Source organism: Bubalus bubalis, chromosome 10 (genome assembly GCF_019923935.1).
Source record: "Bubalus bubalis isolate 160015118507 breed Murrah chromosome 10, NDDB_SH_1, whole genome shotgun sequence".
NCBI lineage: Eukaryota > Metazoa > Chordata > Mammalia > Artiodactyla > Bovidae > Bubalus > Bubalus bubalis.
The window spans coordinates 47480391-47494830 of NC_059166.1; the positions used below are offsets into that span (position 1 = coordinate 47480391).

General features: G+C 34.1%; 1 protein-coding gene across 6 annotated transcripts in view; it reads right to left on the bottom strand.

Moving 5' to 3' along the window:
* The window catches only part of EPHA7 (EPH receptor A7), a 201258-nt gene that overhangs the window by 169712 nt on the left and 17106 nt on the right, over nt 1-14440 (bottom strand). Inside the window, exon 4 of one of the 6 annotated variants that reach the window (XM_025294611.3) lies at nt 12242-13148. The exons of the other annotated variants lie outside the window; for them this stretch is intronic. Within the exon in view, the coding sequence (XP_025150396.1) occupies nt 13033-13148 (116 nt within the window). The 3' untranslated portion in view covers nt 12242-13032. Of the gene's footprint in view, nt 1-12241; nt 13149-14440 lie in introns of those variants that run through there. 6 annotated transcript variants of the gene reach the window in all.

Sequence of the window (14440 nt, forward strand, 5' to 3'; positions counted from 1 at the left end):
AGGCAGATAATGCAGTCTGGTATTCCCATCTTTTGATGAATTTTCCACAGTTTATTGTGATCCACACAGTCAAAGGCTTTGGCATAATCAATAAAGCAGAAGTAGATGTTTTTCTGGTATTCTCTTGCTTTTTTGATGATCCAACGGATGTTGGCAATTTGATATCTGGCTCCTCTGCCTTTTCTAAAACTAGCTTGAACATCTGGAAGTTCATGGTTCACATACTGCTGAAGCCTGGCTTGGAGAATGTTGAGCATTAGTTTGCTAGCATGTGCGATGAGTGCAATTGTGCAGTAGTTTGAGCATTCTTTGGCGTTGCCTTTCTTTGGGATTGGAATGAAAACTGACCTTTTCCATTCCTGTAGCCACTGCTGAATTTTCCAAATTTGTTGGCATATTGAGTGCAGCGCTTTCACAGCATCATCTTTCAGGATTTGAAATAACTCAGCTAAAATTCCATCACCTACACTAACTTTGTAGTGATGCTGCCTAAGGTCCACTTGTCTTCACACTCTAGGACGTCTGGCTCTAGGTGAGTGATCACACCGTCATGGTTATTTGGGTCATGAAGATCTTTTTTGTACAGTTCTTCTGTGTATTCTTGCCATCTCTGCTTACTATCTTCTGTTTCTGTTAGGTCCATACCATTTCTGTCCTTTATTTTGCCCATGTTTGCAAGAAATGTTAGCTTCCTAATTTTCTAGAAGAGATCACTAGTCTTTCCCATTCTATTTTTGTCCTCTATTTGTTTTCATTGATCAGTGAGGAAGGCTTTCTTATATCTCCTTGCTATTCTTTGGAACTCTGCATTCAAATGGGTATATCTTTCCTTTTCCCCTTTGCCTTTAGCTTCTCTTCTTTTCTCAGCTACTTGTAAGGCCTCCTCAGACAACCATGCTCAGTAAATCTTTATTCCAATTTTCTGTTGATGGGTGGCACTGTGTTCCCTCCCTGTAGTTTGGCCTAAAGCCAACCTATGCTAGGGTTAATGGTGGCAATTGCAATCTCCTTCAAAAGGACTTATGCCAGCACTGTTGTGTTCAGTGCCCCTGACTCCATGGCTGGCCACTGTCCACCCAAGCCTCTGCTAGAGCCTCCTGGACATTCACAGGCAAGTCTGCCTCAGTCTTTTGTGGTTCTTCTGGGTCCTGGTGTGCACAAAGTTTTGCTTGTGCCCTCCAAGTGTCTGTTTCCCCAGTCCTGTGGAAGTTCTATAATCAAAACCCACTGGCCTTCAAAGTCAAATTCCCTGGGGGGTTCTCAGTCCCTTTGCCAAATCCCTGGGTTAGGAAATCTGTTGTGGTCCCTAGAACTTCCACAACAGTGCAAGCACTTCTTTTGTATAATTGTTCTCCAGTTTGTGGGTTGTTTGTTCAGTGGCTCTATGGTAGGGCTCACATGCCATGCTTCCCACGTCTGCTGCACCCAGAGCCCCTGTCCCCCATGGCAGGCTACAGGTGACCTCCGCCTCCACAGAAGACACTCAAACACTAAAGGCAGGTCTCGCTCAGTCTCTTGTGGGGTCCTGGTGCACACAAGGAATTTTGTGCGTCTCTGAGCCCTCTGAGCATCTCTGGTGGGTATAGTGTTTGATTCTAAATGTGATTTTTCCCTCCCACCATCTTGTTGGAGTTTTTTCTTTGCCCTTGGATGTGGGGTATCTTTTTGGTGGGATCCAACATTCTCCTGTTAATGGTTTTTCAGAGGTTAGTTGCAATTTTGGACTTCTCACAGGAGAAGATGAGCACACGTCCTTTTACTCCACCATCTGGTGAATATTGAGTATTTTTGGCAATCTATAAACTCATGTAAGTTTATCTCTATAAGCTTATCATAGTTATCTATAAGTGAAAAGCATCCAAGAAATATTTATTGAACTCAACTGAATTGGTTTTATATTCCAAACATTTTTCTTCAGCAGTCCTTTTCCCAGTGAATTCCTGTTAAGGCCAATATTTTTGTTTTGTTTGATCTTCTACTCTCCATGCAGTGCTGAAGAATCCTTAATTCCCCTTTCTATTGTATTCCTGTCAGTTTCATAAATTTCCCTCAATAAAAATGCATTAAATTGCAGCAGTAATCTAAATTGTCAATACATATTTAAATATAGCCTACTAGTCCTTGTTGGAGAAGGCAATGGCACCCCACTCCAGTACTCTTGCCTGGAAAATCCCATGGACAGAGGAGACTGGTAGGCTGCAGTCCATGGGGTCTCTAAGAGTCGGACACGACTGAGCGACTTCACTTTCACTTTTCCCTTTCATGCATTGGAGAAGGAAATGGCAACCCACTCCAGTGTTCTTGCCTGGAGAATCCCAGGGGCAGGAGAGCCTGGTGGGCTGCCGTCTATGGGGTCACACAGAGTAGGACACGACTGACGCAACTTAGCAGCAGCAGTCCTTGCAGCCTTGTGCATGTGTGCATGCTCAGTTGCTTCAGTTGTGTCTGACTCTTTCCAACCCTGTGCACTGTAGCCCACCAGTCTCCTCTGTCCATGCAGATTCTCCATGCAAGAATACTCCAGTGGGTTGCCATGCACTCCTCCAGGGGATTTTCCCCACCCAGGGATCAAGCCTGTGTCTCCTATGTCTCCTGCATTGGTAGGCAGGCTCTTTACCACTAGTACCACATGGGTATATTCTAATGAAATCAATCCCTCTGGAATTTTATGCTGCACACTAGCCCTTCATGGGTTCAAACAGATGTAGAAATAAGCAACTTTAATTTGAAAGCAAGAAAGGTCATTACAGGTATAAAAATGTGAATGAAATCTTCAGTGTCATCTTCACTTGATAAACTCCCAATATGATATCATTGTCCAAGAAATAAACAGAAACAGAAAACTGATAATGGAGGAAAAGAAAATCAGAAAAAATGTTAATATAGCACCTTGATCTTCTATGTTAATGTTCATGTCTTGGTAGAAAAGGTCAGAAGAGGGCCTAAAGGAAGTAGCATGAATAGGGAAAAACTCGAGTAATAATTTCTCCATCACAAAGGAAAAGATGTACATAAGAGGATTTACTGCAAGGCCTATTGACCTGGGAAATCTATCTGTATATTTATGAATATATTCATGTCATTATAAACTACTTATAGTATATTAATGATTACAAATAAATAACAGAAGGAAAGGGGAAAGCAGGATGGGAGAAGTGGAGGAAGAAGAAGATGATTGGTTATTTAGTTAACTAGCTAAAAGATAAGGACAACAGAATAAAACAATCTATTTTTTTAACCTATTACTTATTCATTCAACTTTCAGCTACCTAAAAACAGAATAAAAGTTAAACTCTTCATGGTTTAGGAGACAGAAAATCTAAAACAAACAAACAAACAAAACACTAAGAACTAAATTGTAGTTGGATTTCAACTCATTATAATATTTGTACTTTGGAGCATATCAGTCAGAATTAAAAAGAATTTTCTTAACTATAAAATGGCATACTGTAAAATTTTGTTAAAGGTATATGGTCCAATCTAAATTTCTATAAATTATTTAGGAGTCTCCTGCTCTACAAAAGAAAGCAATTTTTACACTCAGCTCTTTCCATCTCAGGATTCTTTTACAACTGTCAAAAAAAGCCACAGCTATGCTGACAAAGCAATGTAGAATAAACTCCAAGCTACACATAACTTCAGAGACTTGCAGGTATAGAGAGTGAAAATCACCCACTTTTCCTGACAGCAAACATAGGTCAAGCTTCTCAAGAAATCCTTGACCCCTACAGCACCTTAAGAATCAGAAGTAAAATCAACCATGCCCTCAAAGGGATAGTTACCTTTTCAGTCACCATGTGTGCTTGTGCCTGGCTGCCTCCACAAGACAAGATGGGAAATGTCAGACCAGGCATTGGAACTGCTGGTTTATTTTTCCCTCCAGATTGACACAAAGGAAAAAACAACTTCCATAGCTCTAAGTTAGAGATGTCACCATTCACCTGATGAGTCTCCAACCTATTATACTACAAATCACCGGTCCCATTTTTTTCCTTCACTTTTTGAATAGAAAAAATAAATAGTATTTGAAACAATACTATCCATTTACCTGATTACTCCATAAATTGTTCCTTGAAGATAAGCAATGATTAAGATATCTTAACACAGCATATAAAGTCAATACCATGGAAAAGACTGACTTCGGAGGACAGGGGGTTTTGAATCTAGACCAATTTCATTCATATTAAAAAATATAAGCATGTCAAGCCTGTCTTTTACACAATACAGCACCATTTATTATTTTTAAAACAATAATGTCTCTCTCTGTATATACATATTTCCCAGGTAAAGTCTTAAAGCATAAAATGTAAAATTAAGAACTAATTTACTTGAAATATGTTTCTATTTTTCTTTGAAAATAAATAGAAACAAAAATTTTCTTGGGAATTAGTTTAAGATTTAAGTAAAAATACTTATTAAATGAATTATGGCAATCCTTACTTTAGAGAAAATCATGAAACCAGTACTAATTGGACAAAATATCTCATTTCATTTAATACTAATATATGACAATGATTATAAGCAACTCTGGAAAAGGTTGCTTTGATTCTACAGTTTGATTGAATGCAAAGATCTTTGAAACTCATCTTAAGATCTGCTCTAGCAAATTATAACTCATACTAAAGTAGCATGATTTATTTAGGCATTTTTAATAAACCTCTATGGCATCTTTTCTCAAACCACAACAGTCAGCTATTACAGCTTTCTGACCAGAAACCAGGAATCACAATTATTTCAGGCATTCTTTGGATCCTAAAAATCTGAAATATAAATCAGTATTGTAATATGTGAATTTGCTACACAGTATAATGCTGAATGATATAGCTCCATCAGTGACTGTTAAATTAGTATATGAAAGATGTTCAGGTACTTTCAATGTCTCCAAGTTTCCAATTCAAACAATGGCTGTGAGAAGAAGTCTAGCAGTCCTATGATATACCACCACGAGTTCACATGATTCAACAAGGAATCATTTTGGAAGGTTACCAGAAGTCTTTATGATACCATAATACACTGACCCACATGTGAAAAAATCTCTACTGAGCCAGCAGGATGAAATTGAGTGGAACTTTGTAAACTCTCAGGGCAAAAGAGCTGAGACTTACTTCGTAGCACAAAATGACACTTTGGTTTCTAAACTTCAGTGTTACTAATCCAATCTGACTTCTGCAAATCATAAAGTACAATTGGTCTTTTCAATGTAGATTCAAACACCTGGCTAAATCCATTAACGTGTGATTCCATGAAGCAAAATATACTTATTTTAATAAGTTTGCCCTTATTTCCTTCTATTATGAAAACTCTTCAAATGACATTTCTGAAGAAATCAACAAAATCTATGACAAAATAATGTAAAAAGTCTAAGCAAAATTATATGTGTACTTGCAGAGAGCTTTTCACAAATTTCTATCAATTGCTATCAATAAACTTATATCCAGAATAGTAGGCTCCTGTCAATTCTGGAGTAAATGTGCATGTATTTATCTTAAAGACCCTTTGTACAAACAAATGCAATTCAAAATATATGAAAATCAGCTCAATTTAGTCTACTTCCTTTCCCTAACCCTAATTCTAACCCCTAACTCACCCTCCCAGCCCCTAACACCACTAACAGCAAAGCTTATGAAGCTATTCTTTGTCAGAGCACTGCTTTGAAAATAATTGATTCATTGACCTAATTTACTAACCGTATATGCAGATCCTATCACATATAATTCATAAACAAGCTGCAACTCTAATACTTGCGTTTTATATGGACATCATTGTTAAATCCTGTAGAAGATAAACAGCTGATGACAAAGAGTTGTCCTTATTCAGTGAAGTTACTATCAACATGGATAATTTCTCTCTGGTTTCTGAGCATCATTTTTCTTAGAAGGGTACTTATATTCACAGAAATGTGAGGGAAAAGAAATAAGAATTGACTAAACACATGTTTAGTGTCTTTATGTGATTAGATTCAGGAACACTGCCAGGAGAAAACTTTGTGTTTGATCTCATCTGATTTTGGTTACTTGTCAAAAAGGAGAAAAAAATATCTTACGGATCAGATGCTGTCTTTTTAAGTTTGGCAGGAAAAAACATGTTCATTCATTTAATAAGTACAAATAAACAAGAGACTGATGAGGTGAACAAAAATCAATACACAGATCCCAAATATTTTACAACTGTTTATTTTCAGTTAAAAAATGATTGATGTCAATTAGATGCAGATCTGTCCTGGTGAGTCTCATGAAATCCACCATGTCAGATAAATCACCTTCCATGGAACTCTCTGAAAATTCAACCCCATGCTTTAACTCATCTTTCCCTTAAATCTTTGCATTCGTTACATTCTTTAGAATTTTTTCTTTATATTTAGTATGGCTATTTTTTCAATTTTTTTTTAGTGGTACTGTTTTACTTACAAAACACACTGGCTACATAGTATTGTTGATGTAATGGATATTTATGACTGGTGGTACATTTTAACACTCAGTTTTGTGAGCATCTTTTTTAAGTACCATGAAAAACCTTGGTGAATGACAAATTCACAAAATGCAATTTAACATATAATCCTTAGTAAGCATAATATACGAATATCTTGATTTAGAGACTAAGAAAGACTATTATATCGTAACAGGCATTACTAACTCGGAAGAGGTTTTAGACAATGCTTTAAAATGATAAGCAAAACAGTCAAATTCTGTCTTGCTATACTATAATGAGACAAATACATTTTTCATAATCACAAAGACATATATTCTAATTTATCATGTTTTGGATGTGAACTAGTAACTCAATTCTCTTTGAAAATTTTTTTATGAGCGAAACTGAGTCTTCTCTTTCTGTGACTAGGTACTGTATCAGATCTAAAGGAAGCCAAATGAGACTTTGTTCTGCAACACAGTGAATCCCTGCATGTAAAATTTCATGACATGAAGGTGAAAATAAAACAAAAGGTAAATCAGTGTCAATATGGTAAATCTGTGGCTATTGTGAAAATCAATTAAAAATACAGAGTGCTTAAGGAATACATATCTGTTGACTTGATCCACAAAAACAGACAGACATACACACACACAAAAACACATACACACACTGTCCATCACTCACTTTTTGAAGTGTCAGATAACATTATTTCTTAAGTGACACACAGAGCTTCATTTGCTATGCATAAGGTCAGTGAATATTAGCTTCATTTACACTTGGCTGAGAATTGGTTGGTGTCAACAGTAGAGGCTTAGTTCCTGTACAAAACAGGGTTAGAATCTGACAGAGAGCTGCCACTGCAGAAGATGGATGATCTTCCTCGCTGACCCTGCTCCCCTAAACTGTCATAGTTTGGGTCTCTTTCCAGCTCCACAACAAAAGACCCTCTCTGAGCTTCCCAATGGCCTTCAGCTTTATTGGTGCTAACAGGTCCAGACATTTTCATCGATTGGATTCTCTACCTTTTAAACACAAGAGCTTGCCCTTTTTGGCTAGCTAAACCTTGGCACAGATGTCTTTTTTTGTAATTCCATCTCTGCTGTCTATTGGAAAGGATGCAATCGGACAGGCAAACATCATGTCAGCACAGAGAGCGCTGAACTACTTATCTCCATTTCCCAAAGTAATTTTAACAAAACAGATATGGCATTTGTCTGTAGAAATTAACCCTTAGATAATCTTAGTATATATCTAAATGGAAAATCAAAATCTTTTGTCATTTTGATGACTAACTAGTATGTAACATATGTTACACAGAACTATTCAGTCAGTAGGGGAAAAAAAGGTTCCCAGTCATTTTAAATAAGCAGTTTTGACAACCATATTTTAGAACAAATGTACCTGAAAATATTCTACATAATTTTCAGAACTCTATTGTGACCTCTACCAGTGGTTGACACTGTGAAATATGGCCTTCTCTGACTAACAAATACATAAAAATATTTAATGCCTAACAAAGATGCTATCGATATAATAAATTACATGTTTCTTTGAGATCCTGACTGTGAGCTATTTTAATATGTTGGAGATTTGTTATTGATATTTGAATAATTTGATAGAAATTATCTAAATTCAAATTCAAATATTCAAAACACATATGATAAAATGATGACAAGTTCTTACAAAGAGATTTACATGCAACACATTTTACAAAAAAATAACTATTTTGATTATGTATGTATTTATAACTCAAAGACTCCAAAATATTATTATACATAACTATCAACATTATTTATTCCATGCAAAATATAATTTAATATATTTGCATATCTGGAATTGCAGAGTTAGCTAGTAAATATATATATATATAATATTTCAATCTCAGCACTAAAAAAAAGAACTAAAAATAAAAATAAATTTCACAAAAATAAAGATAAGGATGTCCCAATTTTAACTTATTAATCCTTTTATTAAGTTGCAGACAAAATACAATATGATGATTTTCCCGTAGTTTGAAACAAAAACCATTAATTCTGCATATTATTTTTAGTGCTGGTGATTTCACTCAAGTTGAGAAAATAAATTATGATTAAAAACAATCATCACTTAAAATCTTTGGAGCCAAACATTTTGTTCTAAATATATTAACAACTCTCTCTAAAGGAAGTGTACTTATTAGTGAGAGGAGTTCATTTAAAAATGTACAGGGCTGATAGGTATTCAAAAAGAAATTTAAGAACACAGTTCTCTTTTATTTTATATATGGCACCTCAATGACTCTTGATTTTTATTCTCTTAAGTAAACAGTATCTCCCCAAAGAAATTCAATTATTTTAGGTATGCATATGCAAAACAGCTATCAATTTTTAAAATTTATTTTATTGATTTTTCTTTCTATAAGACAGCATGAACAAAATTAAAATTCTTGCTCCAAAATGTGAGCTAGAAGAAGCACCAGCAGCCTGAATTATTTTTAAAATCAAATCAGTTAGTAGTCTTATTTTATAATTGTGGTACTAAAAACCTAGAACTAATCTTGAAAATCAAATGAGTTCTGGATACGCTTTAAAAAAAAAAAAAAACCCAAAAAGATGCCTCATATCCAATCTGGGTTTTATGTTGAACTGATCTAAAAAGTCTGTCCATACAGATTCTCAGGATCATGTCTATCAATCAATGTCAGCATTCTATCAGATTCCACTCTGACAGCAAGTGACAGTCAGTTATCTGTTGACATTAATGAATAATAAATAACCATGCCCTTTAGGTTTACATGAATAAAATGTACATTATTTTTCAGTGCAAATTAGCCAATATGCAAAAGCAGACTTGGTTTTTGCATTTGTTTGCTGTGTTTTTTTTTTTTTTGTTAAATCATGTGTTAGGAAATGGTTTTTAAAAAGTAGCTGCAATAAAAGATGTGCTTAATGTAGTCTCTGGTATACATTAGCGTTTTGCTTTTCAAGAAATCAACCTTGTCTTAGCTTGTATCATATGAGCTTAAGTGAGCTGTATTCACAGCCTCCCGAATGTGTATGCTGTCTTTTACAGACCTAACACGTAGTTTGTTGTCTCTGTAATAGAGTATATAAGACAGAAGATCCTTAAAAAACTAAAGATCAGAAGAAGTTGTGTCATTATCCTAATCTTGCACCTCTTCTGTTATGTACCCTTAATCTGCCTTTCTGGCAGGAAAACTATTTAGATTATTACTACACTCTTAGTGTCTCCATCTCTCTTTCTCAGATTCAAGCATACCATAGTAGTCACTGTTACAACTTTTTTAAAATATCAGGGTTGAGAACTTTTAACTGATTAAGCATTCATATACACATCTTGACTGTTCCTTTGTGGTACTGACAATGGTAATTCTAGAGTTAGATACAGTCTAAATGTTACAAAAGGGACAATAACCTTCAACATTGATCAAAAGTGTGGTTTATTTTCTTAGCTCCAAAAAAAAAAAAAATAACAAAGTTAGAATACAAATTATGCCACATACTGTGATTTGCGGTTTTAATTTTTAATTTACCACTATATCTTTCCATTATAAAACATCTTTCTCTGATCAATAGTAAAAGCTTAATTTTATATACGTTTGCAAAGAATTAACATTATCAATGATGGAAGAGATAAAAACTAGATTTCCTGTTACACATACTTAAGAATTCAACCAGAAACGTGAAAGGATGGATAATAGCTCAAAACAGAAAGATATGCCATCATGAGATCAAAACTTTGTGATGAAAATGAGCAATAGTTATAGGGTCTAAATTTCTTTATTTATTGACTATTAATATGAATAATGCTGAATTATAATGTATAGAATCACTGTCATGTTAGAAAGGTAAAAGGGAAAAATGTTTCAAGCTCTATTATATCTCATCAATAAAAACACAGAGGAGGGAAGGAAGATGTACTTTCAATACCTTCTAAAAAGTTTTAAACCCAGGAAGAGTGTAGAACTTTCTCAATGGTAAATGAAAAACTATTTTCAAAGTCTATGCCACTATAGGAAAAGATGCGGGGAAAATAAAAGGGAAATCAGAGGGAGCTGGAACGGGAAAGAACATTCACTTTGCCACCTTGAATGATGACTGAAGAATATTAGAAAGAAGAGTGACTACACATACAGTGATGACCTGGTGAATAATCTTGAAAATCAATGGAGACCTCTCTGAATTTGAAGTAAGTAGCAATGTCTTCTTATGGGAAAGATTTACAAAGGGGTAAAATGAACAAACCATTATCTTCTGCCTTGAAACACATAGTGCTCAAGTGCATAATGTTTCTGCAGAATAAACATTAGACACAGCAAGAAACATGGTCGAAAAAGCAAATTTAAAATTTTCCTGTCAAGTTTTCTTTGCAAACTAAAATACTGTCTCTATATACTAAACCTGGAGCCACGTGTTTTCCTAGCTTCAGATCACAAGCTGAATGTCTAAGGTTAGCATGTGCTAATTTTAGAGGTCAGTTTGAGAAACAGATTTTCATGAAGCCTGACTGTCCCCTGTCCTTGAAAAGACTAAGCAGCTAAAGTCTATAGGTTTCTCAGAGGGAAATCTAGACAGAAACCACAAAGTTATACAGCAGAGTTTCTGCTGCATCCCAAATTCTAGATTTCTGGTAATGTAAGAGGTGTTTGCTGTTCTCATTTTAAAACATATTTACCCACGACAGTCACAATATCTGAAACACGTTATTTGCAAAAATCCTCCTTCTTAGGATCTGGTAAAATACTACATGAATTAAGTAAGTTAAAAAAAAAAAAGTGAAATTTACTTTCACTCATAGTAGAGGAAATATAATCTACATGAAAATAAAAAAACAAAAATTTGTTTATAAATTGTTTTCTTTGTGAAGCAAAATTTAAAGACATTACTGAGGTAGCTTTACTTTACTTTGTTTTTTCTTTTTAAAATATGCAATAATCCAAGAATATCCTATATGAGTATTCAGCCTCTTTGTAACTGTCACCTGAGATTTCCACAGAGAAAAGAATCTTAATTATTCAGTACTTATAAATTAAGAGATTAGTGCACAGCAATTCAGAAATCTAAAAATGGGTCAAAGAGAACAATAATCTTATTTTTTTGTTCCATTATGTTCACTTGCATGTTTTCTTCTTGGTAGGGGACGAGGTGGGCAATGTTTCTGTATATATGTGTATATGTATATATGTATTGTGTGTTTGTGATACTGAAGTGGAAAGAAGACTGGAAACAGTAAGTTCTGATTTTACCTTGAGACCTGTCATAAATAAACTGTTATAACTATAAATGAGGTTTTTAGTTGTCCCATTTATTACAATCCTCTCAAAAAAAAAAAAAAAAACCTTCAATTTATCTTTGATAAATCTTTAAGGTACACTCAACCTTCAAGAATTTGTGATTCTAATTGTCTTGGAGGAGAGTATACCCTCAAGGAGTACAAGAATGTCCACAGAACATTTGTGCTATAATGAATTTATACATTCGTGTGGGTAAGATACGTATCTCACATCTCTTTTCAAGGATAAAACTACTTTACAGCAAAATGTCAACTAAAATAAGAACACTATGTAGTATACTTTATTTCACCTTTTAAAAACAGAAGGTATAAAGAAACATTTTTGAAATCAATCAAGTTTATTTAGATCATCTACTAGTTTAAATAAGTCATTAATTAATATCATTTAGGTAAGTTGATACCATTAAGTGTCGTCTATATGGAAACTGTTTAACTAAAATAATAAACCATTATTAAAATGAACATATATATGTTTATATATATCATTGGAACTATATATATCGTTGGAAATTAATATAATGAATTAATAATCAATTTATTTTTCTCAGAAAAAAACTTTTATTATATCTAGTGATTTTTAGATATATTCTCATCTTTAAACTCCCACCCTTAATTTCTCTTTTAAAAGAATGGTCTTCTTAAAAAGTATAACAGGTAATATTAACATGACAAATTGTTAAGCAACTCTGATAAGTGACAAAGATAAGATATGTAAATTATGTGATCAATATTGTATTTTATTAATAAAAGCATTGCAATGTTAATATCTTTCCTTGGATCTAGGTTTTCTTTGAAAGGCTATTTCAGTGCTAATAGCTTCAGTACAGGTCCGAGGCTGACACCAGCATAGTTAAGAGGTTAAATGAGATGTTAACTAGATGACACATGAAACAAAAAATAAACCACGGGTACATGTCCTTTCAAAGCCTCTTAATTTTCTAATATATTGGAAGCAAGAGATAATATAATTATCAACAGTAAATAAGTGAATGAACTAAATTTAAAAATTCAAAATACATAATACATAAAATGGAACTACTAAAATTTTTCAAACTATTATGCCCCAAACTGTATTTTCCCCTGTTTTCTATGTTACTGATTGACCCTAGACTAAACAAAGAACACTAAATAATAAACCTTCCTTACTTCTTAATAAGACCACAAAAGTTAAGAAAAATAATGTAAACTTATTTCAATTGATGTATTATTCTGGGTTCCTGTGAAATGCTGTTATTACAGATTAATATATATCATGTGTACACACAGATTTGGACTTCCCTGTTGGCTCAGTGGTAAAGAATCTGCCTACCAATGCAGGAGCTGTGAGTTCTAGCCCAGGGTCAGGAAGATCTGTGAAGAAGGAAATGGCAATCCACTCCAGTATTCTTGTCTTGTAAATTCCATTGAGAGAGGGGGTTGCAAAAGATCTGGACACACCTTGGCAACTAAACAAAAACACAGGGATTCTAAACTTTTAATGAGGTTGATATTATAGGCAGAAAACAAAAACTAACGACTTTATCTCATTAATCTGACCAAAACTTAAGGGTGAATTGTTTTTGTTATTGGATTTGTTGCCAATCCTCATATTACATGTGAATGTACTCTTCTACTTCCCACATATTATTACTATATGAATTAACAAATATTAGTACTATGTGAGGAGAAACCCCACTCCAGTACTCTTGCCTGGAAAATCCCATGGATGGAGGAGCCTGGTAGGTTGCAGTCCATGGGGTCGCTAAGAGTCGGACAGGACTGAGTGACTTCCCTTTCACTTTTCACTTTTCTGCATTGGAGAAGGAAATGGCAACCCACTCCAGTGTTCTTGCCTGGAGAATCCCAGGGACGGGGAAGCCTCATGGACTGCTGTCTATGGGATCGTACAGAGTCAGACACGACTGAAGCGACTTAGCAGCAGCAGCAGTACTATGTGACTATCCTAGTGAAGACATGCTTTCATAAAAATGAATTTGTGTGATATTTTGCATAGAATGAGATAAATTAACTCTGAGGAAAATTTGGATAAAGGATTGTCTGAAGTTTTCCTCTCTGAATCCTGCATCAGATTTTTATGCTCATAGAGAAAAATAGTAAATAATGGCTAGGTTAAATTTATCCCATTAAAATAATAGCATTATTTGCACAAAATAACTATATTATACATGATATTATTATGAATAAAATCTATTGTAGATTAGTGATAATTATCTTACAGAAAACAACTCAAGGTTCAATAAAAAAATCAAACTAATTGCAACATTTTAAGGTATCAGTGATTTAAATTTTAACATTAGCTTCTAGAAACTGATGCCAATTTAAACTTCTACTAGAAATATAAAGGGGTATATAAAGATAGGATAATTAGAAATCATATGATATCATATTCTGAGTTTCTAAATCATATGAAGTTAAACTGCATATATTAATTTCATATTTCTTTCCTCTGATTAATTTTCCTCACTTTCATCAGATCTTCTTTCATTCTGTCCTTCTTTATTTTTTGAATAGTTATCATTTCAATGAACTGTGGGTACATACAAAGATGACTAGAGATGAGTAAAAAACAGTATAATTTTAAATGAAGTCTACAGTGTTCTATAAGGAAATTGTACTATGATTCTTATTAAGTATCACAATGATCCTTCTCCATATTTTTAAAGAAATTATTAACAAATATCTCTGCAAAGGACAGAAGAAACTGATTAACAGTAGTTGCTCCTGGGAAAAGCAATAT